The sequence below is a fragment of the Tamandua tetradactyla genome, chromosome 6, assembly GCF_023851605.1.
Source record: "Tamandua tetradactyla isolate mTamTet1 chromosome 6, mTamTet1.pri, whole genome shotgun sequence".
NCBI classification, from domain to species: domain Eukaryota; kingdom Metazoa; phylum Chordata; class Mammalia; order Pilosa; family Myrmecophagidae; genus Tamandua; species Tamandua tetradactyla.
Window position 1 is genome coordinate 58,413,119 of NC_135332.1, and position 26,209 is coordinate 58,439,327.

Genomic DNA, 26,209 nt, shown 5'->3' on the forward strand with positions numbered 1-26,209 from the left:
AGTATCAGTCCATAATGGATCTGACATTTTTAAAAACTGATCTTTTACCACAAATAATTTGAGAAGCAATGGTCTAAAGCACAACTTTCATCAGATCACTTCTTCCCTCATCAGAGAATTCTATATGCCTAGCATTTTTACAGTCTTCTACAAACACCAACCTTTCCAATATTGTTTTCCTATTAGTTTAGTTCATCAGTTACCAGTTCTTACTAGTTTAATTCATCATATACTCCCAACTACAATGATATGCTTCAAAAACAAGCTTTCTGTGGCTCAGTCTTTAATACTCTTCTAAACCTATTAATATCAAAATTTACAGATCCGGGCCATGGTGGCTCAGCAGGCAAGAATGCTTGCCTGCCATGCCAGAGGACCCAGGTTCGAATCCCAGTGCCTGCCCATGTTAAAAAAAAAAAAATTTACAGATCCTTTTAAGGTCAGGCACAAATGCCACCAACTTCTCCCCAAAGCATTCAATAAACCAGACAAGCAGAACTGAGCTTTCCCTGACTTTCTTTAACACTTTAAAATCGCTCTCTTATGGGACTTACAGTCTACATGCAGTCTACAGACTGCAAGTTCCTGATTCACAAGAACAAAACCTTACTCATTTGGTATCCCTATAGTACACACAACAAACATCAAGTTTGCTGGATGAATGATGTAAGAGACAGCATCAGACGTGTTTAAATGAATTTCATTGAATGATTGGTGAAATTATACTCAAAATTGTGTATGCACTTTTCTGGGGAGAAGATCTACAAGTCTTACCAGATACTCAAACAAGCCTAGGAACACTCCACCCTCCCACCCCTCAATGTTAAAGAAACCACTCAGGTTTCATCAGCAGACAGACTTGTTTCTGTCAGTTCCATTACCATTTAGTAGGGTTAATTTGGCAAAATTATTTATTTCTCTAAACCTGAATTACCTTACCTAAAAAAAGTGGTAATATTCACTTCAAAGTTTTGATGTAAAACTGAATGTGACCACATATAAAAGTCCTAGGACCATGAAGTATATGTGACAGGCATTATTAACCTGTGGACTTTCAATTTCTTTCTGTCATGCAAAGCAATTCCAATTACTGGTCTCTCTGTAGTAGATAAATGCAAAGTTGCTGGGGTTTTTTTAAGTTTATAACCTAAGAGAACCGACATGGTGATTCTGCTGTGCTCAAATATAGTCCTTTCCCTATGATGCCTTTCCAGCTCTCCCCATACTCCCCCTCTCTAATTAATTACTCCTTCCTCAGCGCTACTTTCTGTTCCTTGGACATGTGTATACGTACTTATATTGCATTATAACTTTGTTTACATATCTGTCAACTCCTACTAAATATAGCACCTCAAGGTAGGTATACCACATCACTTATCTCTCCCTCCCCCACCCCCCACCAGCATTTCTCAATGCACCTGTATATAAAGGATTCAATACGAACTTTCATAATGGCCCTTTCTTTCCTTTTCAAAATGCCAATACAAGAAGTTTAATTGGGCACTATCATTTAAAATCAAGATCGAATTTCTCTCAAACTAAAGATTTTTCTATTTTAATTTCCTGTTTCTTGAAAGTGTAAATATGGAAACTACGTTGCTATGTTTTAACTATGAATAGTAAATTTAAAATAGGAGTGCTCTCCTTGAAAAAGAATTTATAAGAAATCTTTGGTTGCAGGTAATTTTTAAACTCCTTTATTTGAAATATAGTCACAGAATATTGCAAAAAAATACCAGAGGTGTCTCACATACCCTTTACCTAGTTTCCCCTAATACTAACATCTTGCATAACTATAGGACAATATCAAACCCAAGAAACTGACAATGGGACAATCCACCTACTTTATTCAACTTTCAACAATCCTTTGTGTGTGCGTGTGCGTGTGTGTAGCTCCATGCAATTTTAGCACAAGTGGAGATTTACATTAACTATAGTCAAGATACAAAACTGGACCGTCACCACAAAGCTCCCTCATGCCAGCTAACACCTTTAGCCGCCCCCCAATGGACCCCGTCCCTGGAAACCAGTAACCTATTCTCCACCTCTATAATTTTGTCATTTCAAGAATGTTATATAAAAAAAAAAAGAATGTTATATAAATGGAATCATACAGTACATAATCTTTGAGATTGACTTTTACCACTCAGCATAATTCTCTTGAGATCATACTATTGTTTTATATATCAACAGTTTGTTCCTTTCAATTACAGAGTGGTACTCCATGGTGTGTATACAACACAGTTTAACCATTCACTTGCTGGAAGACATCTGGGTTTTTAGTTTCTAGCTTTTATTAATGAAAGCTACTCTGTACATCTGCATACAAATTTCTGTGTTAAGTTTTCATTTCTCTGAAATAAATGTCTGAGAGTGTAACTCCTAGGTTATATGGCAAGCGCTTATTTAATTTTAGAAACTGTTTTCCAGTATGGCTGCAGTATTTCATATTACCATCAGTAACATATGAAAGATTTAGTTTTTCTGCATCCTTGGCAGCATTTGACATTACCACTAACTATTTTTATGTTTGCTTGGGTTAGCCAGTCTAAAAGGAGTGAGATGCTACCTCATTTTGGTTTTAACTTGGCACTTCCTTGATGTCTAATGATGTTGAACATCTTTTCATTTGCTTAATCTCTTCAGTGAAATGTTTGATCATATTTTTTGGTCATTTTTTAATTGTACTGTTCGACTTTTTTACTATTGACTTCTGAGAGCTCTTTATATATTCTAGATACAATCTTTTATCAGATATGTGATTTGCAGATATGTTCTTCTATTCTGTAGCTTGTCTTTCATCCTTTTATAGGGTCTTTCACAGAACAAAAGTTTTTAATTTTGATGAAGTCCATCCAGTCCATCAGATTTCCTTTTATGGATCATGCTTTTGGCATCATGTCTAAGAATTCAAACATTGCTTTGTCTTGAAATAGAAGCCAAAGTAAGTGTACCTTAGATAAGAATAAGAAAATGATAATGCAGGTAAAGTGTAAGCACATTCAAAAGCCAAATTCCAAAAAAAAGAAAAAGCCAAATAGTGTGTGTCATCACATAAGACATTTTTTAAAAATTCCTATTTAATAAACTTAGATTGAAATACTAGTGATCAATGAAAGGGAGGGGGGTAAGGGGTATGGTATGTATGAATTTTTTTCTGTTGTCTTTTTATTTCTTTTTCTGAATTGATGCAAATGTTCTAAGAAATAATCATGATGATGAATATGCAACTATGTGATGATATTGTGAATTCCTGATTATATATGTGGAATGAAATGATCATAAAAAAAAATTCCTATTTTATAAATTGTTCCTTAAAAGAAATGCTTGCTTGACAAGATTAAAGCCAAAACAGCTGCCTGGTAAAATTTAAATAGGTTATTTATCGTTTGCACTATTAACAGATCCTTAACTAATGGAGGGGTATTTAAAAAAAGGCTTAACAAAGGCAGAGAAAGAGCAATAGCTAATATTTCTTTAAAGTTATTAGAAATTGATATAAAACTTAAATAAAAGATAAAATATTTCCATTTAATTAACTTTTTACAAATTTTCTGGAACATAATCTCATAAAGAAAGGTATACATCTCTACAACAATAAACTTTTTCCCAGCAATTTCTCTTAAGACCAGAATCCATCAATGAGATAGCACTGATAAAAATTTCTGATTTACTTTAATAAGCCTAATATTATCTTACAGTAGGGGAAATAAATTAAATGCTGTATTTTAACACTTAAACATCTTCTTTTCTGGAAAAAAAAATTTATTGCTTACTCTAATTAATCTGTTCATACCAATTTACGTTCATTACCAGTATTTGGAACATATTTGCTTTTTCTTATTTGTACTTTTCTATACCTGGAATGCCACACACAGATATAAGTACATTATATTCATCTTGCCAGGCTGTTGCATAAACACATATTGTGCTTTCTTTTCTGAAAAGTTATTTAAAATTTTATTTCTTATGAATCAATTTAAGATGGCACTAGATAGACCCTAGGAGATCATTTAAATTCTAAAAAAAAAAAGATACCTCAACATTTAAGAGAGGCCAAATTACTCATTCTAAATTGAACAATCTCTTAAAAGGACACTTAATAGTTTACTTGCTTGTATCAAAGATATGCCCTCACTATAGCTTGCCATAAATAAGCATTTTTCCTCTCCCCAAAAATACCTGGCCCCGAAGCACCCAAAACCAAATAACCCAAGGATTGAAACTCATTTTGATACTAATTTCACAACTATATGTGGAAGTACTACAAAATGCAATATTTATTAACTTAAGTAAACTCTATAATAAAACTATATACTTTGGTACCACTTTACAATAAATACAGTATATTGTGCTAATATACTAATAAATAAGTACAAATAGAGTATACATTTTAATATGTTCAGAAATATTTTAGATTTTGAAAGTGAAGTCATCCCTCAAAAGAAGACTAATGTAAAAAAGTATGTTTCAGTGGTCAATGAGAGGGAGGGGTAAGGGGTATTTTATGTATGAGTTTTTTCTTTTTATCTCTTTTTCTGGAGTGATGCAAATGTTCTAAAAAAATATCATGGTGATGAATATACTACCATGTGATAATATTGTGAGCCACTGAATATACACCATGCATGGAACATTTGTATGTTAAGAATGTTCATGTTCGTATGTTGTTTTGGTTTGATAATAAAAAATAAATTTTAAAAAGTATATTTCATTTTGAGGTATTTTATTTATAGAAAATTAGATCACTAATAAAAAGCTAAATTTTGCTCTAATATCAAAAATATTCACTAAATTACACAAATCGTAACTTAAAATAATTTACTCCTCAATGTTAAAAAATGTACTCATTCACTAAAAAGCTAACTTTAATACTACTTATATTCTGTAGCATGACACATCAGATGAATAATTATTTCTTAACTCTCCCCAACTACCAGGAGTGTAAATCATCTGATTCTCTCCTCCAGTCAATAAATTGTCTCATTTATGCCATTTTTGTGAAAATACTCAGTATTTCTGCAATAGGATACTGCATTATTTTTGCAAAAGTATAATGACTGCCAGATATAAAATTTCCAAACTTTGTCAAGCCATTAGCAATTTGATACAAAGTAACTTTACTTTAGGACTTACCACCCATTTCTAAATATGCCGGATAATACCTAAATAATACGCTCATCAGCCAATAATTATCACTAGGGTGTCAACAATCAATTACTCTATTTCCACTTGTGTTTATGTAACAGTCCCAATATATTCTAGAAAGGCCAATAAAAAATATTAAATCCTTCTAATTCCTCCTTAGAAGAGTATTCCTTAAATATCCTTTAAACACCAAGTCTGCTAATGTAACAACTAGGTTAACCTGAGGAGGTCCCCGACCCGAGGTGGGTGTGGGGGTATAGTTTGGGGCACCTTATACCTTGGTTAAAACCAACAGCTTCACAATCACCCAAAGCCTCTCTTTAAAATTTGGATTCTTAGGCCCCATCATGATATGTAGACTAATACTCTTTGGGAATGAGGCCAGGAATCTCTATTTTTAACAGACTCCCCAGCTGATTCTATTACAGATAGAATCTGTAATCAGAGAGAATCTGAGACCCAATATAACTAACTTATCACAGCAACTTACTTACATGGGTAACCAGGGATATGCAGATTCTGGAATTTTCCAGAATACTTTAAAATCCACAATCAAGATTTCTACAGTACAAGCAGCTCAATTATTTCATATTATTGCATAAAGGGATTCTTCTTCCTATTCTAGAATGTCAGGTGTCTATGAAAATATAACTAATGGAAATCTATATTCTGAGAGTTAAAAGAAAACTCAAATGATCTTATAAAAATTTCCTCTTATTCCTTACAGAAGCTTGTCATTAGGGTTAGGATAGAGAATAAATCTAGGAAGTCCACAATTTTTTCTCGGACTACACTACCAACATCCAAAAAGCTTACTCTTACTATCATTAAACTCAAAAAGTTTTCTTGAGTCTGCAAACTAATGGCCTTAAATTGACAAAGGCTAAAAGATATTTTTTTAGGATTACCTTAAGAATCTCACTTAGATCTTAATTAGTGTTACTCTGTACAATAAATTTTATCAAAATAGGAAAACTAATTTTGGTAGCTAATGGTATATTAACCTTGAATATTTAAATTTATAAAACCCTATTTCATGATTGTGCTAATTATTCCCCCCTGGGAGGCAATCTTTCTAATGATTAAAAACAATCTCTAAAATCAAATTCTTGAGAATCCAGCAGCACCCCTTACTACCTGTGTGACCTGGGGCAAATCACTTAACCTCTCTAATCCCCAACTGAGAGGATTAAATGAGTTAATATATGTAAAGTGTCAGTACACAGTTGCACCTCTTAGGCCTCAATAAACGTTACTCCAAATAAACACATAAACCAGGATCTCTGAAAAGACACATAGATTATTAACGGCTGCTTCTCTGAAAAGGATGAGGTTAGGGGTAGAAAGGCATATAAATATGACTACCTTTTTGTACTCTTTACATTTTTAACCAGTGCTTATAATACCTTTTCAAAAAAATAAAACTTTTAAAAATTAATCTTTGTGAATCCACTGTCGAATCTGCAAAGGATTAAGTCATACTCTAATTTAAATACCCAAAAAAGAAAACAGTACCCAACTCATAAATCTTACTTCCTACACGACAGCCATACAATTTTCACTTAAACATCTTAACCCAGTAGTTTTCAACCTGGGACAATTTTGTCCCTCAGGGGATATTCGCTAATGGTGATATTTTTAGTTGTCATAATTAGGGGAGAGGGGTACAACTGACTAGGCCAGGGATGCTGCTAAACATCCTATAATGGACAGGACAGCCCTCCACAACAATAAATAACCTAGTCCAAAATGTCAGTAATGTCAAGATTGAGAAGCTCTGCAACCCAAATAAAAACATTTTGCTCAACTCCGCAACAAAACAAAACGCCCAATAAACTCTTCGTAAAATCATTATGAACTGGCAGACTAAGGGTTCAATAAATCAGCCACTGTTGTAAGTTTCTGAAATTCTAGCAGCTAGAATGGCTCTACAGGCTTGGTACCTATTCAATTCGATACTTTCAAGATTTTTAAAGCTTTTATGACTGGGCCTTCCAAAAGTTAAGTTCACTAAATGATTTCAGGTGATTATAGTTTACAATTCTTTCTTGTTTCCAAAATGATATTTGAAGTACCACAAAGTTCAAACATTAAACTATTAAAATATAATAGGGCCTCTACTTTGGTATGTAGTTATCAATATCAAGTGTTGCCAATAAACTTACTATTTTTGCATTTCACTTACTAATGACTGCATTGGCCTACTATTTTGTAAACTCCAAAATTTTAAGAAACTATTGGGAACATTTCCATCATCTCTGATCAAAAAGACAAGAAATGTAAATCAGCAAAGTAATTTTATAGTAAGTCTTGAAAAATTAACAAATTAAATTTTTGTTTCTCTAACATTAAGGCATATTTTAGAGTGCTCTAACAGAAAGCTAGCCATTAACACAGAGATTTGGGAACTGTTTTAACAATATTTGAGATTAATCTTGTCGAAAAAGATTGCAAAACTGAACCAAGTGACCAAAATCTAGAAATATTTCACAAACGGGTAATAGTTTTTAAATATTGCTACTGCTAACACTGTTACTAATCATACTTACAATTACACTTTCTTAATAACTGCGTAACCTCTTTTACATCTTTTAAAATGTATATCTTTCCCATTATGTAAGAGTTGAGTGCCGTTTTAAGACCGTTTTAGTATTTTAACTCTGCTTAATAGTTCACTTCATAATAAAAACCTCTTCTGATTAAAAAATTCTTAAGGAAACAAAATAAAATCTTAACTCCTTCCTCCAAAACAAAGTGCACGTGAAAGTAAGGTATGTTTGCAGGTACAAGATGGAATAAAGTTGTTTACGCCCACTGCTTTTCCAATATATTCTTCGTGATGGATATATGTATCACTAGAACTTCTGCATTCACTGCAAGTAACTACCCCGATCATTCAGAACTTTAATTCTTGTCCAAACCTCCTTGCTCATGATCTAATAATAAACTTAATCGTACAATCTGTAACAGCCCCTGACAACCTTTTCCTTAAGAAGGCCTAAAGGTGATTTAACTGACACCTCACAGCATATCAATTTCAAAAATGGATTTTACCCCCTTCCAGCCTCTAGTTTCTCTCGCGGGCTAGGGGCTACTGGCTATAGAGTCGGGCCGGGTTAAATCAGCCAGAACTGGGAATGACACACGCTGGGCGTTGGACAGCAAGGGTAACTGCTGGTTCATTTCTCTTTAAATCTGGCAGCACGTGGGGCGGCATTGTGAAGCCACCAACCCGCCTCCCCCCTTACACTCCGCACACGTACGTTTCCAAAGCGCATGCTCTGCTCACACAGTCCTAGCAGAGTAGGAGCCAACCCCCTAAAAAGTCAACCTGGAAGCCGCAAACGGCCGGAGGCCGGGACAATGGGGGAGGGGGGACGCAGACATCCTTGGGGAGGTCAGACCCTGCCGCCGCCCCAAGCCAGAGACTGCAGGCGCTGTCCTGGGAGTCTGCAGGCCTGCGCAGGAGCTGGAATTGCTCTGAACACAAAGCCCCGAGCCGGCCAGCAGCCGCTCTCCCGTGTGCCCGCTCCTACCCTCCCCCAGCCTGGCGGCGCAGCCGGAGCCGGTGCCAGGCGGAGGCAGGGGAGGCGGCATCCCACACCCCCCGAGGTTCTCAGCCTCCCCGCGCGCCCGCGACCAGGCCCCAGAGCCCGGCGCTTTTGTTGTCGGCCACAACTCCGCGGACCGGACGCTGCCCGGGGAGAAGTTTTGTGTGCCTCACCTATCCGGCCAGAGGCCAGTTCCTCTGGCCCACTCTACCCCTCGCTACCTGCCCACGGATCGGACACCCCTTCTCCTCTGTGCCGGAGACCCGCAGCCGTACGGGGGCCAGACGCTCCTTCCTGACCCCAGGTCCCGCGGCCTTCGCCGCACCTGAGCCTGGGACCCGCCCCTTCAAGGAGGGTCGGCGGGTCTGGGGACCCACGGCCCCTCCCCCGCAACGTCCCACCTAACAGTGGGGGAAGGGACAGCCCCCTCTGTTTACCCCAGGGCGCCAGGCCCCGTCCCCGGTCCGAGGCTGGGGCGCGTCCCCGCCCCCAATACCCTCAAGAAAGCCGGGGAAGAAGTGCTGGGCACGGCCGGGACTCGACCCAGGCTCGCTGTCGGATCCCGCTCCCCCTTGGCCAGTCGGGAGCCCGTCCCGGGAGGAGGTGAAGAGATAACAACCAGCTGCTCGCCGCGATCGCGGCCCGGCCCGGCGCCCCGCCACCCACCCGCTCACCTGCCAGCTGTCTTCGCAGTAGCAGTGCCGACTGCAGCTCCGTCATCCTCCCAGCCAAGGGCCCGGGCTGGCGCCGGGACTTCCGAAGGACTGGAGGCAGGCTCCGGGGGCGGCTGAAGCTGGGTGTGCTGAGGAACCCGGGACCCCAAGACCCGAGCGCCGAAGTCGAGAAAGGCCGGGCTGGGGCGCGATAGCCGCTGCGCGTTGCCGGTTTGAGTCCGTTCGGTCCAGCTCTTCTCACAGCGCCTCACGCCCGGAAGGGGAGGGTGCCTGGGCCGCCGCGGCGCGCACTGGGACTTCGCTCGCCCGCTTCCCTCCTTCAACCCGCCTGTCGGCCCCACCGGTGCCTTCCCCCGCCACTGCCTGGCTGCGCTTTGGGCCGATCCGCGCAGGCGCACTGGGTCCGCCTGCTTCGGCAGCCGTGCGCCTGCTAGCCCGACCCCTCTGCCTCCCTGCCCCGCCCCCGGCAGCGCAACCCCGCCCCCTATGCGCAGGAGAACGGGTGCCGCCATCTTGGGAAGGTCGAAGCCCGGCTATGTACCGAGGTCTTAACTCGTAGATGCCTCGCAGACGCCATGACAAACAGGTCGCGAAGGGCAAGTCACCGCCTCCCGGGTTGAAGCAGGTGCTCTGGGAATGAAGGGATTAAAAGCAGTGGTAGATGCCGCGCTTGTAGGCGAGCACCCAATAGCCTTCTAATACTGCACACATGGCGTGCAAATTGCTCATTGTTAGAAAGCCGAACTTAGTGCTAGTGTGACCCATTTTAAGGAACCCCCCAAACAGAGACTTGATACATACTAATTCAGTTTTCAGAAAGAATGCACAGAATCTTAAAATAAGCCAGACGTTCCGCATCTCCAAGTACGAAACGCTTAAACATAACAGAGCTGACTGTCGTTCGGAAAGGCATTTTTCTAGGGTTTGGAAAAAATCAACCTTACTCTGCTGGCTGTCCTCAAATTCCCCATTCCCGGAGCCTTATGCTTTGTATAAAGAGATGGAGCAGAAAGAAGAGTACTACTAAAACGCACTCAAATTTATTTGTTCCTTCAACACAGATTAAATTCTTATGTACCTTGACTGTAGAAGACACAGAAATACAACTCTGTTCCTCCCATCAGAGGGCTCCAGGTAAGGTAAACAAACAGGGGGAAAGCAGATTCCAACAGTTTTTTATTATAAAAATTACCCAAAAAACTGTCCTCACTCTTCCCCCAAGAACAAGAATTTAAAGGAACAAATAAACATTAGGAATGTACCACTAATTCCTTTGGGATCACACCCGGAGCTAACCCAGGTTTGCGAGGCCTAAAGTTTGCCCAATTTGAGGAACCCTTTTTAAGGAACAGAATCAAAAACAAGGTTTGAAACTGAATATTTAGAATGACAAAACAAATCACAACAATTAACTTCAGGCTCAGGAGAATTGGCCCCTTTCTCTGAGATCTCTGTAGACAGGTTATCAGAAATGCTGTCTGAATACAACCCAGCTTTCTCTCCCACACTAGAACAAAGTCCAGCCCACACATGGGTCCTGAAGCTTTGTTAGTTTTGCCATAAATTTACTTCCAAAAATATCCTTTTTTATGAACCAGAAGTTGTTCTTTTTAAGTATTTAATTCATCAAAGTACTGCCTATACATAGTTCATAAACACTACATTAAGGCTTAGAGTGAAAAATAAATGGGTCTTGTCCCACCCCTTCCCCATTCCTAATCCTGCTTTCCAAAGGCAATCCATTTTAACTCCTCTGGATCTCAACACCTTTTTGTTTACTCTCTTCTTTTGCTGAAACATATCAGATAGCTTCTGATGAGTATATGGGAGGCAAATTTTCTAAGTCCTTATATGTCCAAAAATGCCTGTATTTTAAACAACCATGATTTAATGCTACTTTAGCTGGGTATAGAATTTCATTTTTAAAACCAAATAATTTTCCTTCAAAAATATGAAAGCACTGGCCATTGTCTTCCAGTATCCAATGTTGCTATTGATTCTCGTTCCTTTGTAAGGTGGGTTTTTTTTTTCCAGATATTCTTAGAATTTTCTTGTTATCGCTGGTAATTTAAAGTGTCATGATAATATGCCTCAGTTTACATGTAGGTTTTTTTGTTTTGTTTTGATTTATTGTGCTCACACTGAGCTTGGTGACCATAGGATGGTTGTTTTGATTTAAATAGTGAGATAAGTTGAGAAAAATGAGGTAGTCTCCATTTTCCTGTTATATAAATTTTTATTTATTTTTTATTTTTATTTGTTTTTTTATTTTTTTATTTTTTACATGGGCAGGCACCAGGAATCGAACCCGGTCCTCGGGCTTGACAGGCAAGCATTCTTACCTGCTGAGCCACCGTGGCCCGCCCTATAAATTTTTATTTTAAGCAATTGATTTTATTATGTTGATCTAGCAACCTCACTAAACTCTACATTATTCTAATAATATATCTGTGGATGATTTTCATTTCATTCATAAACAATGTCATTTCCAAATAATGGCATTTGTATTTCTTCTTTTTGGAACTTGTTTCTCTTTCTTGCCTCACTGAGTTGCATAAGCTCTCTAGCTGAGCTGGTAGTAGCCTACCCTGTCTTGTTCCATTTTTAAAGGGACTGCATTCCATATCTCACTATTAAGTCTTATACCGTTATATTCTTTGCAAATGCCCATTATTATAGTTTGTAAAAGCTGCCAGCATACAATATACCAGAAATGAATGGCTTTTAAAAAGGGAAATTTAATAAGTTGTAAGTTTACAGTTCTAAGGCCATGAAAACATCTAAACTAAGGCATCCAGGGAAAAATACCTTGATTCAAGAAAGGCCAGTGGGTCCAGAATACCTCTTTCCGCTGGAAAAGCACATGGCAACATCTGCTAGCTTTCTCTTCTAATTCCATAAGGCTTTCCTGGGGGTATTTTCCTTCTGCATCTCTAAAGATCTCTGGCTGTCAGCACTAAAGCTTTTTCCAAAATGGTTCCCTCTTAAAGGGCTCCGATAAACAACCCTACCTTGAATTGGTGGAGATGCAGCTCCATGGAAACCATCTCTTCAAAAGTTACCACCCACAATTGGGTGGGTCACATCTCCATGGAAACAATAAAAAAGATCCCACCCAGCAATAATGATTGAGGATTAAAGAACATGGCTTTTCTGGGGTTCACAACAGATTCAAACAGCTCTTTCCACCCTTTGGACCCCCAGAAGACATGTTCTTTCCATATACAAAATACATTCATTCCATTATAATATCAGAAAAATCTTAAACCATCTCAGTAACAATACAAAGTCAGAAACAGTACCAGATCTCATCAAAGTCAGCTACAGCATGGTTTGTCCTAAGCCAAAATTTTCCTCTGGCTGTGGACCTATAAAACTCAGAACACATTATCTGCTGCCAATATACAAAGGAGGGCAGTCATGGGATATGCATTCCCGTTTCCACAGAGAGAAATTGGAAGGAACACAGGGGTCACCAGACCCAAACAGTACCTAAAACTAGCAGGGCAAACTCCATTAGATTTCAAAGTCTGAAAGTCATTTCTCCTCAAAGTTTTAGGAAGCAACAGTGCCACCCTTTCTAAGGCCCTATGCAGCAGTGGCCCAGCTCTCTCCAAATGCAACCTTGGGGGGCATTGGGGAGACCACCTTTTTCTTGGCTCTGCTCTCTTCAAATATTGGGGCCATACCCAGGCTCTCTGCCATCTCTGGAGCACATGCTCAACTCCTCCAGAACAATGTGGTGATAGCCAGCCTCTCGCCAATCCCCAAGGAATGTGCTCCACCCTCTCCAACATCTAGGGCACAACTCTTTCAGAACAGGCTGGAAGGCCCACCCTCTGTCTTGGGGGCAAACTTACCCGCCCCAAGTGCTTGAGTGGGTCCCCTTTCCTGGCTAGAGGTTTCTTGACTTCAGACCTTAGCTTTCATGGTTCTGCCTTTGAAGTCACTTTTCTTTTGAACTGTCCCTTTTCTGTCTCTTTTAGTCCATACTGGCAGTGGTTCCATTTATAAAGGTCCCACAACACTTGTTGGTATGCTTTGCAGTATGCTGGGATCATGGCCATCAGACCAAAGGACTCTCCACAAGTCCTTTCTGGATAACTCCATCTCCAATCCTGGCTTTTTCTGAAATGACTGACTGGTTCCTGGGCACTGTTCTCTGGGATCTCCATTTCTGAAAGCCCAGAATTTTCCAGACTATCAATTTCTGGTTTCTTTGTACCCAAGAGTTTACTTCTTAGCTTGTCTCTTTCCTGTCACATTTCACTATAAGCTGCAAGGAGAAACCAGGCTACACTTTCCACAATTTATCTGGAAATCTCTTCTGCTAAATATCCCAGCTCATGGCTTTTAAAATCTGCCTTCCATCCAAAACCAGTTGTCAATTTCACCAGATTCTGTGCCACTTTAAAATAAGGATTGCCTCCCCTCCAGTTTGCAATAATATGTGCATCATTTCTACCTAAGGCCTTATCAGAGTTATCTTTAGGGTCCACATTTCTACCAACTTTCTCTTCAAAGCATTCTAGGCCTTCTCAACCTCCTCACAACTCTTCCAAAATCCTCCTCATATCCATTTAAAAAGCTGTTTCAACATGTTTGGTATTTGCAAATTGCAGCAGCACCCCACTTCTCTGGTACCAAAAATCTGTTTAAATTTGAAAAAGTACCCATCAACAAGTCAAGGAGATTCCCTTTTATTGCTAGCTTATTAAGATTAATTTTTATAATAATTTCCAAACATTTATCTCCACCCCAAATGTTTCACCAGAGGTTCAGATCTGCTCCAACTGTCTAACTCTGTATTCATTTATTTAACAAATGTTTACTGAGCACTTACTGTGAGCTAGAGATTAGGTTATTCTTTCACCTGGGGTTCAGGAATAAACTAGAAAGACCCAGTCCTTATGAGCTTGGCACTAACATCCAGTGAGAGAGCACAATGAGAAAAAAATGTAAACAAATATTAAAACCAAGTCAGCATTACATTATGATAAGTATTATGATAGAAATTAGTATGAGTGAATAATTGAAGAAAAGGGTCCTTTCCAGATAAAGTGCTTAGAGAAGTCCTCAGCCAAAAGATTATATTTGTGTTTAGATCAGAATTACAAACAGAAGATGTCATTTGAAGATTCTGAGGAAGAGCATTCCAGGCGGAGGAAGCGGCTACTGCTAAGGCCCTGAGGTATGAAAGAGTTCAGCTGTTCCACATGCTAGAAAGGAGGTCAACATGTGGAGTGGCTCTGTTGAAGACTGCTGAAAAAGGGGCTTTGAGAGGTGGTTAGAGAAAGAGGCAGGAGTCATCTCACAGTGGGCCTCACTGACCACAGCAGAATTTGGAATTTAGTTTAGCGGCAGTGGAAGCCACAGGAAGGGCATGATCTAATGTACATTTTTTAAAGCTTACTTTGGTGCTATATGGAAAAGAGAAGAGATTGCTGGAAGACAAGTCAGAGAGCCTTCATAGAAGGTGAGGCAAGAGATGGTGATGGCTTGAGCCAGGATGGAGGCAGAGGTGATAAAGTGGAAGTAGGAGGGGGGAGAGCGGGAATGGGTTTGAGATCAATTTTGGAAGTAAAACAGGGCTTGCTGACCATCCAGCAAGTGAAAAGGAAAGGAAAGCATCAACGATAACTCCTAGGTTTATGACTCCTGGAACAAACAGCTGGATTTCAAAATCAGGAAGGGAAGGAACAGTTTTGTGGGCATATGTGTTAGTTTTTAGCTGTTTATTTGACACCCTAGTGGTGGTGGTGTCAAATCAGCATGTGCATGTATAAGACTGCGGCTCAGAGAAGAGGCCAAAGCTATATGTATAAATTTGGGGAGGGGCTCGGAGAAGAGGCCAAAGCTGTACGTATAAATTTGGGGAGATCAGCATTAGGTTTCCTAGGGACAGAGCATAGAGAGAGTTTTTGTTTTGTTTTTGTTTTAAGCCTAAAAATTAGCCCTGAAGCCACCATATATTTGGAGGTCTGGAGAGTAGGAGGAACCAACAATGGAGGCTGAGAAAGAGTAGGCAGAGGAAGAAAACCAGTGTGTTGCACCACAAAAACCAATATAGGAAAATTTTCTCTGGAGGACAGAATGGTCAACTGTCACATGCTGCTGCGGGTAGAGAAAGATGAGAGCTGAGACATATGCACTGAATTTGGAAACATGGATGTTGTTGACCTTGATAGAAGGGTTTTGCTGACAGCAGACCAAGCAGAGTGGGCTGAAGGCTGAATATGAGGTGAGGAAGTGGAGATCTCTGTGTTGAGTGCTAATGTGAGGCCTGTGCTCATGAACTGAGAGTAGAACCAGTAGGTCCAGTGGAATTGTTTTTTTTTTCCCAGTAATCAGCTGCTCAGGTACAAGCACAGAGAGACTGATAGTTGGGTTCATTCACAATAAAGTGTTAGCAGTCAAGTAAAATAGAGTGTTGGAGACAGACAGGCAAGTTTGTTGAGGGTACATGAGGAAAGTGATTGTATAATGGATCTTTCTCTAAGCTGGATAGAGAAGGAAATAAAAGCAGAAGGAAGATGATGGATTGTTAAAAAGAGGTACATAAATGGGGTCTTGATGAGGTTGAAGAATTGCATGGTGTGGACACTAAAGCGAATGAGCTGTACAGATAGGAAGTGGTAGTTATGGCAGTTGGCTTGAAACCCAGAATTTGGGTGTGGCATGTTTATGGGTGGTGAGTATATCTCGTGATCATGAGCGTGGCTGGCTGGTGGGAGCAGAAGATCACTGGAGGTGATGCTGGTGAAATAAGCCAGGCCTGAAGGGACAGATATAGTATGATTGAACTTATATGAAATAGCTAGAATATGCGAATTCATAGAGACAGAAAGTATCCCCATGGGAGGGTAGGGATAATTGAGAATTAAGGGGTAATGGGTACAGGATTTGTGTTTGGGGTGATGGATGGTGGTGAGGATAGCACATCATTGTGAATGTGATTATTCCACTGAATTGTATGCTTGAGAGTGGTTGAGTTGGGAAGGTTCATGCTGTATATATGTTTTCATAATTAAAAAAGAGAGCCTAAAGAGGTAATAACAACTGAATGCAGTACATAATTTTGGAGTGAATCCAATAATGAAGGGGAAAATGCCCAAAAGGAGATTATTGGGACATATGAAAAAATTGGAATAGAGATAGTACGCTTTGTATCAGTGTTAAATTTCCTGAACTTGATACCTGTAGTTAAGGTGGTTACGTAAGTGAATAATCTGGTTCTTAGGAAATGTAATGAAACTATTGGAAAATGTCATGGTCAAGGAGCATGATATATACAACCTATACTCAAGTGTTTATAAATAGACAGGAAGATAGAGATAACTAGAGAGAGAGAGATGAGAGAGAGAGACAGAATAATATGGCAAAAGTGTCAAGATGTTAAATGTATTTGAACTGGATACCTGGGTGGGGGGTATGGTGGAGTTCTGTTTTACAACTGCCTGTATAAGTTTGAAGTTATTCAGAGTAAAAAGATTATTTAAAAAAAATAATAATTTTAAAAAGATCATCAGAAGAGAGGAAGTCAAGAAGGTGACAGGCAGGTGTACTGGATGGGTCAACCATGTGTATTGGATGGGTCAACCATGTGGTTAAGTCTTAACAAGACTTAACCCTTGTTAAGTCCCCAAGAACAAGGGCTGGAATAGGTTGAAGAGAAAGGCTGTTAGCTAGGAGCCAAAATTACTGGTAAAAGGGTCAGCAGATAATAGCTCTAAAGGAAAGTGGCAAGTGGTATAGCCGAATGGCATTAACCTAAAAATAACTACAGTTTGGGGGCAGGAAAAGGAGGAGACATGGCTGAGAATCAGCAATAGGGAACAAGGTGAATATGCTAAAACCTGCTGACCCTGAGATCCATGCGGATGAGAGAAAAGACAGCCAGGTTCGGGTAAGGCTAGGAAGTGGAGAAGTATCCCATGGGCAGCTCAAACTGTCCTGATGTGAACTCACGGTCTACTCCCCAGACTTGCTCTGCCACAACAAATGGTACCTAGTCACCAAGATCAGAAACTGGACACTCAACTTTGGTGTTCCCCCTCCCACTCCCCTGCATTTGATCCATCACCCAGGCCTACATTTTCTTGAACCAGTTCCCTCCTCTTCATTCCCATAGACATGCCTTAATCTGAACCTGAATGACTGCCACAGTCTCCTTAAAGGTCCCCTGACTGCTGATCTGGACCCTCCCACCCCTCATCCATGCCCAACAGCCAGTCCTAAGCAGAGATCAATACAAAGCTGGAATGCCAGCCTCAGCTTTCATGATCTGGTGTTTTCACAAAGCAGTGGCCAGAAACTGTGACCTTGAATTCCAGAGCCTGTGGGATCTATTTCCCTGAGAATGTGTCCCTTTCTCATCTGACCCAGGTGCTTAGGACTCCAGGAGGTCAGTCCTTACTCTTCTAGGTGCCACCCCCCCACCCCCACCCCCACTCTGAGCTCTGGCCCCTTACCCATCTCAGCTCTTTGTAGACTTTAGCAATAAGGAAGTTGTTGATCTTAGTAATTACAATGACCAAAGAATTGAGGGGGGTAGAAGCCTGACAGGAGTGTAGAGTGACTTTTTCAAGAAATCTAACTATCAGAGACTTGAGTGATAGAAGGCCATGGATAGAAAGTAGGGCTGAAGGAGGGATTTTTATTGTTGGGTTTTGGTGGTGCTTGTTTGTGCTGGTTTGAATCTGTTGTGTACCCCAGGAAAACCATGTCCTCTAACCTTCATTCAATATTGCTGGGTGTTATCTTTTTTATTGCATTAGACGATTTCCATGGAGATGTGTCTCCACCCATTCAAGGTAGGGTTGCTTACTGGAGCCCTTTAAGAAGGAACCATTTTGGAAAAAGCTTTAGAGCCCACAGCCAGAGACCTTTGGAGATGAAGAAGGAACATGCCCCTAGGGGAACTTCACAAAACAAGAAGCTTGTAGAGAAAGGTAGTAGACATCACCATGTTTGCCATGTACCTTTCCAGTTGTGAGAGAAACCCTGAATATCATTGGCCTTCTTGAACCAAGGTATCTTTCCCTGATGCATTAGATTGGACATTTTTATAGCCTTGCTTTAATTTGGACATTTTCACAACCTTAGAACTGTAAACTTGCAACTTATTAAATTCCCCTTTTTAAAAGCCATTCTGTTTCTGGTAATACTACATTACGGCAGCTTGCAAACTAGAACATTGCTTTTTAGGATGAGGGAGTTGAGAATAAACTGGAATGCTGGTGGTCAGGAGTCAGTAGAAAGAAAAAAGGTAAAGATTCAGGAGAATAAGGGTGTAATACACTGAGCAAGTCCCTCAAGAAGGGCAGAGGGTGTGCCCCGGAGCACAGGTGAAGTAGACTTTGAGCAGGAAGAAGAATACTTCCTTTATAAGTAGAGAGAAGGAGGAAGGAACCCTGTGGATGCAGGTGTGAGTTTGTAGGTGAGGAAGCAGAGGCTGGGGGAGTTCTCTTCCATGTGTTCTGAGCATGAGGATAAAGGGGAGGAGGGGTAAGAGTCACTATGGAGAACAGTATAAAGAACTGACTAGGGAAACAAAGAAGGACGGCCAAGGCAACCTTGAGAGTCCAGTTCATATTGGAATAAATGTATAGTGGCACCAGTCTACCCAAACAGGTGTTTTTTTTTTCCTGCATCGTTCACCTGACCAGATGTAGACACAGAGAAGGTGGGCAGTTGGAATGATTCAGGGCTGGTTTGACAGGAAGGCAACTGGGCAAGAGAGTTGACTTGAGGATACTGGCAAAAGGGTTGAAATAATGAACCAGAGGCTCCTGTTACTGAAACAGCAGCAATACTATAAATTAGAAGATTCTGTTTTATTGGCTTCATTCTTCACATTGATGGGAAAGCTCAGACAAGGTTCTTTAAATGTCTTTGCATACCCCATTATTAGGAACTTCATTACTCAATCGTTCACGTGCTGCAAGAAAATGTTTCAGAACAGAGATTAGTGTATATCATGGAATTTGTTGTATTTGTAGCCACCTGAGATTCCTTTCACAAAATACCTGGGAGTTGCTCTACCCCTTTGTGGCTTTTCAATATTGGAACATAACTCCCGGCAGCAGGGGTGTGTTTTAGGCGTGGCCTTGATGGCGTGCTATGGGTGACATGGGCAGAAAAACATGATTTCTTCATAAAAGTCAGCTTCCATGAGCCAATGACTGAAGCCTATGGCTCATGCAGGGCGTGGATTTGTGACCCCAAAAGGAGTGACGATGACCAAAGTTGAGTGTGCTGTGAGAAAGGCCAAGCCCAGCCTGGGGCCTTCCAGGGTCTGTGGCTCAGGGCATTGGCATTTGATGCCACTCTTCTAAGTTCATGGGCATGCTGTGCATACCAGATCAAGTCAAAATCCACAGCTGTTTCAACGGACAGAATCCCTCAGATTCTTGGAGTCTGCACATTCTGTAGAAGCCCAAGAAGGAGCTGTGTTCTTTCTGGCCATTGTGATGCCAACCAAGCCTTCATTGTCTTCCTGGCAGAAGAGGCCCCTTCTGGGGCTACCAGGATTCTGGGATGTTAGCAGTTGCCCAACCCTGTCCCGTGACATGCAGTGCTTGTGCTGAAACTATCCACTCCTTTGTCTCCTACCCCCAAATGACAGTGCTGAGGCCAAAGGGTGGCTCTAAATGTTTACCTCCTCACCTGCTGCCTGCCAACTCAGTTTTCTCATCTAATAAAAGGGGAACACAAACTCATAGGATTACTGTGATGAGTAAATGAGGAAATGTAGGTAAAAGTTCAGCACTTGACATGCAACAAATGCTCAGAAATTCCCTTCTTGCTTTGGCTTTCAAGGCTGAACACAAACATAATTGTCAACATTAAATTTCCCTAATATCTCATCCCCACCTGGACACAAAATCAACCCTCCTCTGGAATCCCAAGGCCTTCTTCCCACTCTTTTACAGTCGTGTGCATGTACAGACACACACACACACACACAAGAATAAAGGAAACACGGTTTGATGGCTATGAAGAGACTGTGAATTGATTTCTTAATGGCTCAAATCCTGATGCTATGGTGCTGAACTTAACATTTCTAAATAACTGGTCCTACATTTTAAAGTTTGTTTACTTCAGGGGGATCAAAGGATGCTCTTCTATGAGGACCCTGTTATATTCCTGACACAACTGAAAATTCACTTTTTCGCTCTTTCAGATAATCGTTTATTCGGTCATCGATCCTCTTATTTTTCACTCATTCATTCAGCAGGGGTGTGCAAATGAGAAATAGCTCATGGTGAAAGGCAATCTTGGAGCACTTGGGACCTAATTCATACTCTACACGCAGACAAAAATCTGACCCTTAAGAGGCTGTCATTCCCAAAGAAAATCAAAGTCATTTAACCCAGTGCTTTAAAGATTCTGATTTAGATAGAATTTGTACTTCAGTTTTTTCGCAGAACTCATCTCGAACTGGTGTTCTCCCTGGCACAGCTCTTGTTTCTGGACAGTGCATGCTGAATTGCATGAGAAAAGCAAGCCCACGCTCATTCATCTTGGATAAAATCTTCCTAAACACTCAATGTATGCAACTAAACCTCACCTCATCCTCCAAAAAAAAGCATACCTGCACCTGTTTGCCCTATTTAGCTCTACTTTGGAAATGGGTATCTTTTTTTTTTTCATGGGCAGGCACCAGGAATTGAACCCGGGTCCTCTGGCATAGGCAGGCGAGCATTCTTGCTTGCTGAACCACCATGGCCCACCCTGGAAATGTGTATCTCGATACAATTCTATGATCAACAACAATCTCAGTAATTCTTGCAGAAGAACTGCAGCAGATGTCTTGGGCTCCCCAAGGTGGGGGACACTGCCAACCCCACCCTCCACATCTCTGCAGGAGCGTTTCTCTGCCTGGAGTCTACCAGCGCGGCTGGCCAAAAGTGCAGGAGCACTAACACAACTTTCCTGACCCCCCGCAGTTCTCCATTCTTGACTGACAGGAGTTGGTTATTTACCCCAGCTCATTGACCTTCCACAGGGCCTGTTTTATGCTGGCTCCCATGGGTCCCTGTGGAACTGAGCTCAATTGCCGGCAGAGGCAACAGTGCTCTCCTAACAATGCTCTTCCCTTCCTTGCTTCAAGTCCCACTGCCCTACAAGTGTTTCCTGGGATCACCTCCCAGCTAAGCCTCTTGCATTCAAATCTTTATCTCCAGGTCTCCTGGAAGAATCCAAACTAAGGCAGGGGCACATTGCCAGCATCCACAAAGGGCCCTTGAAAATCCAAACGTTATATTATCAGAAGTACTCTCTCTCTCTAGCCCTCCCTCTGCCCCCCCCCCAATTAATTTAGCTCTGAAAACTCAGAAGAATTTTGTAGTCACTCACTGTTGTGGGAGTGGGGAATGTGTGGGTATTGGGGGCTGGTTGTAGGCCAACTTTAGTGCTGATTTATTATTTCTTTCACTTACTTAGCTTTGACTGTTGCATATATAAAAGTAGAGAGAATAGAGTAACCAACCACTATGTACCCACCACCAGGTTTGACAAGCATCGCTTCATAGCCAATCTTATTTCATCTATACCCCCATCCATTTCCTCTCCCAACCCACCCAAGTTATTTTGATGCAAAATCCAGATATGGTACCATTGCACCTCTAAATATTCAATATCTCTGAAATAAAAAGACTCTTATAAACATAAGCATACCAATATTATCACATCCAAAAAATTAACAGTATCACCAGATATTGAGTCAGTGTTTAAATGGCCCCAACTGTTTTACTACTATTATTACTATTTACAGTTTGTTTGAATTATGATCTAAATAGGCTCCAGATCTTTTGATTGGCTGATAAATCCCTTAAGACTCTTTTAATCTATAGACTGTTTTATTACTATTATTACTATTTACAGTTTGTTTGAATTATGATCTAAATAAACTCCCTATCTTTTGATTGGCTGATAAGTTTCTTAAGACTCTTTTAACCTATAGATTCCCCCTCTACGTTTTTTTTCTTTCCTTGCAATATATTGGTTGAAGAAACCTGGTCATTTGTTCCTATGTAGTTTCCTAAGATCTGGATTTTACTGACTACGTCATCATGGTATCATTTCACATGTTCTCCTGTTCCCTCTATTTTCTGTAAAGTGGTAGTCAGAGCGAGAGATTTGATCAGATTCAGTTCAATGTCTTTCCAAACTGACTTCATATGTGGTTCTCGGTACTTCCATCAAGAGGGAGGTACATCGGGCTGGTTTTTCTTTTTTATCTAGTTTCTTTCTTGATGAAAAAGGTGTAATGTTTACACTGTCGTGGGATAAACAGAATCAGGCTATTACCAATAAAACTGCGTGAAGCCTTGTGCAGACACATGTTTTCCGTTCTCTTGGGTGAGTCCTAGGAGAGGATGGATGGGTTGGTTGTATGCCAAACTGTTTTCCAAACTGGTTTCCATTTTACATTTCCAGCAGCAGTGTATGAGAGTTCCAGTTTCTCTACATCTTCACCAATACAGTGTACGGTCAGTTAAAAAACATTTTTAGCCATTCTAGTGGGACCTCATTGTGATTTTTTTTAACTTTGCACTTTTCTAATGATGAATGGTGTCTTTTTCAAGTGCTTATTTGCCATCCATTTCTCTTCTTTGATGATGTATCTGTTCAAAAGTTTTTGCCCATTTTTTAAATTGAGTTTTGTTTTAGTGAGTTGTAAAAGTTCTTTAAATACTCAAGATCCAAGTCCTTTGTTAGATCTATGTTCTGCAAATGTTTTCTCACAGGCTGTGGTTCACCATTCCATTTTTGTAACAGTGTCTTTTGAGGAGGAAAAGTTTTTTTATTTTGATGAAGCGTGATTTATCTATATTTTTCTTTTGGAGGTTGTATTTTTTGGTTATATTCAAGAAATCTCTGCCAAAACCAAGATCACTAATGTTTTCCCACATTTTATTCTAGAAGCTTTATAGTTTTTGCTCTTACATTTTGATCCATTTTTAGTTAATTTTTTTATATGGTGTGAGGGAAAAGTCAAGGTTCATTTATCACTGTAAAAATTTATTGAACAATGTTTTTTACTTGGGTTATTGGGTTTCATCCTGACAACAGTTCTTCAAAGTAGGTATTATTGCATCCATTTTACAAATGAAGAAACAGAGGCTCTTAAGGCTGTTAAGAACTTTGTTAGCTCTCACCCCCGGGTTGCACTGGTAAGAATGTGCATGTGTTCTTTTTAAGGTATGACTCCCCATCATCTTCCTTTTGTTAAAAATGTGACTAGAGTCCTTTATCCATTAGGATTCTTTGGTTGCAGACAGCTGGGATCCCTCAACATTTAACCCTACTGCCTAAAACAAGCAGAGGATGTATATTGAGTGTCTTAACCCTAAGGGTAGGGCTGGCTTCCTTAGTTTATTGGGGTACAGTTGATGTTCCCAGGACTCTGCAGGTTCCCATCTCTCTCTGCTTGTCTCCGCTCACCTCCTTTCACTGGCTTCCTTCTCAGGTTTCAGGTAGAGGCTGTATGATGGTAGCAGCTTGCAGAGTCAAGGCCAGCCAAGAGAAGCATCTGCCTCATTCCCAGAAGCCCCAGCCTCCCGCTTGCTCAACCTGGACCCTCAGCTTCTGATTGGATGACTCAGGAGGACTATAAAGACAAATCCTTTTTGCAAATGCACCAAAGGGCTGTTTCTCAAAGCCTGCCCACCAGCCACCTGCATCAGAACCACCTGGGGCACCTGTTAACATGCAGCTTTCTGGGCCCAAGCTCCTCTTTTTACATATGGGCTGGCTATAAGACTCCTAGAAGGGAAGTGTCTTCGTCAGGGAGCCTGGGTGGTCTAGGGCAGGAACTCTGGTCCTCTAATTCCAAACCCCAGGGAGGAAAGGAGAGTGAATGAGGAGCAGGAAACATGTCCCAGTTTTCAGTCCTCCAAATCCCAGATATTTTCCTTTTGATTCCAAACATTAGGGGAAAGCCCAGGACTGATCCTGGCTTCCTTTGTAGGGAGATGTCCTCCTGGTGTGGTCAGGACTCTGCATGTACCTGACGGCACTGCTGGGGGAGACTCAGTGTAGCCAGCCGGGATCAGGTCTCCCCACCTCCTATGCAGGCATCTTTGGTTAAAGGGAGGCCTGGCTCAGGGAAAGTTGCTGGGTGGAGCCCCAGCACTGACATGGCACGGGAGAGCTGAGCAGACAGGCTGGTAACCCAGGCAGAGCCTGTCAGGTAGGGAGGAAACAAGAGGAAGGCCAGGACATCAGCCAGAGAGGAGGCCACACCTTTTCCCTCTGCCCAGCAGAACCCTGTCCACTGCCATCTTTGACTTAGCCAAGGGCCTCATTGGGCAGAGGTGGAGAGAAGCTGCCAAGCCCTGTGGAGCCGAAAGCTTCAAGGCCTGCAGGGCCCCGGCAGGTTCTTCGGGCCCAGCCAGATGCAATGGTCCCGTCAGTCAGGTGATGGGCACTGCATCCAGGCTTCATCAGTGCCACTTTTAAACGGTCTGCCCTCCCCTGCCATTAGATGTCACCTGTGGCCAGCATGCCAGGGAATCAACTGGTTGTTGACTGTTCAACTTAGGAATACTGTAAGAATAGAGTCTTCTGGTCCAAAACTCTTATTTTGTAGGTGGAAAAATGAGGCTAGGGAGGGGCTCCTATATAATAGGTTCATTACATCTTTTCTCGTGGAGCACTGTGGTGAAAAATTACCTTATTATTTACATATATGCACATGGATATGAAAAATGAAATAAATATATACACATATCACTCACTATATATGTATATATGAAATACATGAACAAGATACAAAATTCAAAAGGCAATCCCCAGTCTCCCATACCCCCACCTAGGGACAACATTGTTATCTCTTCCTTATTTATTCGTCCAGAGACATATTAAACTGTTAGGGGTTGAATTGTGTCCCTCCAAAAGATATGCTCAACTCCTCACCACCAGTCCCATGAATGTGGCTCTTTTGGAAATTGGGTCTTCAAAGATGTGATTAGTTAAAAGGAGGCCCAAATCCAGGATGACTGGTGGTTTGATAAGAAGAGGGAAATTTGCACACGGAGACACAGTCATGAGAGAAGAAGCCGCATGTGATGGAAGCAGAGATTAAAGTGCTGCTGCTTAGCCAGCCAGGGAATGCCATGGATGGCTGGCAAACCACCAGAAGCGAGGAAGAGGCAAGTATGGATTCTCCCCTGTGGGTCTCAGAGGGAGCCCTGCCAACTCCTTGATTTTGAACTTCTAGCCTCCTGAACTGTGACACAATGAATTTCTGTTGTTTTAAGCCACTAGGTTTGTGATATTTTGTCACAGTGGCCCTAGGAGTAATATACAAACATAAATATTTTTTAAATCACAAACTTTATTTACTATACTTCCTGTTCTGCGCTTTGCTTTTGCATGCAATGATATAGCTTGGAGATCACTTAATTTTGGTACCTGGCTACATCACTCCTTTTAATAGTAACATAATATTTAATTGCATGGCTTTAACATAATTTATTTAACCAGCCCCCTATGTAGGTTCCAAACTTTAGTTACAAAAACAACAGTGCATTGACTAAACTGGTGCATATTATATATGTCTTTGGGCACCTGTATACCTGTAGGATAAATTTCTGAAAGTGGAATTGCCGGAACAAGGAGTTTGTATATTTCATTTTGGGGGGGCAGATATTGCCAATTTCTTCTCAGTGGGGCAGTACCAATTTTCTTCGAATGGTGTGTGAAGGTGCCTCCTCCCCCAGCTTCACCAGCATGTAGGTTAGTTGTTGACTTTTTTGGGTATGTTTGTTTTGCCAGTCTGTTAAGTGGAAAACTGTATCTCTTAGTTTAAATTTACATTTCTTATAT

At 41.1% G+C, this 26,209-nt stretch overlaps 1 protein-coding gene and 2 long non-coding RNA genes across 5 annotated transcripts in view; 1 reads left to right on the top strand and 2 right to left on the bottom strand.

Annotated features, from left to right (window-relative positions):
* The window catches only part of LOC143688056 (uncharacterized), a 63,375-nt gene extending 54,540 nt beyond the window's left edge, over nt 1-8,835 (bottom strand). Inside the window, exon 1 of the long non-coding RNA XR_013177806.1 lies at nt 8,203-8,835. This is a non-coding gene — a long non-coding RNA (uncharacterized LOC143688056). The remainder of the gene's footprint in view (nt 1-8,202) is intronic.
* The window catches only part of UBE2G1 (ubiquitin conjugating enzyme E2 G1), a 121,440-nt gene extending 111,911 nt beyond the window's left edge, over nt 1-9,529 (bottom strand). For both annotated transcript variants that reach the window (XM_077165599.1, XM_077165598.1), the window contains exon 1: nt 9,374-9,529. In XM_077165599.1, coding sequence (XP_077021714.1) covers nt 9,374-9,419 — 46 coding nt within the window. In that variant the 5' untranslated portion in view covers nt 9,420-9,529. The remainder of the gene's footprint in view (nt 1-9,373) is intronic.
* LOC143688054 (uncharacterized) lies at nt 8,826-26,144 on the top strand. Of its 2 annotated transcripts, XR_013177805.1 has the most exons (4): nt 8,826-9,998; nt 10,435-10,507; nt 14,478-14,564; nt 23,850-26,144. It is a non-coding gene; the product is annotated as an uncharacterized LOC143688054 (long non-coding RNA). The 2 variants fall into 2 exon arrangements; XR_013177804.1 differs by lacking the exon at nt 14,478-14,564.
* The last annotated feature ends 65 nt before the right edge of the window (nt 26,145-26,209 follow it).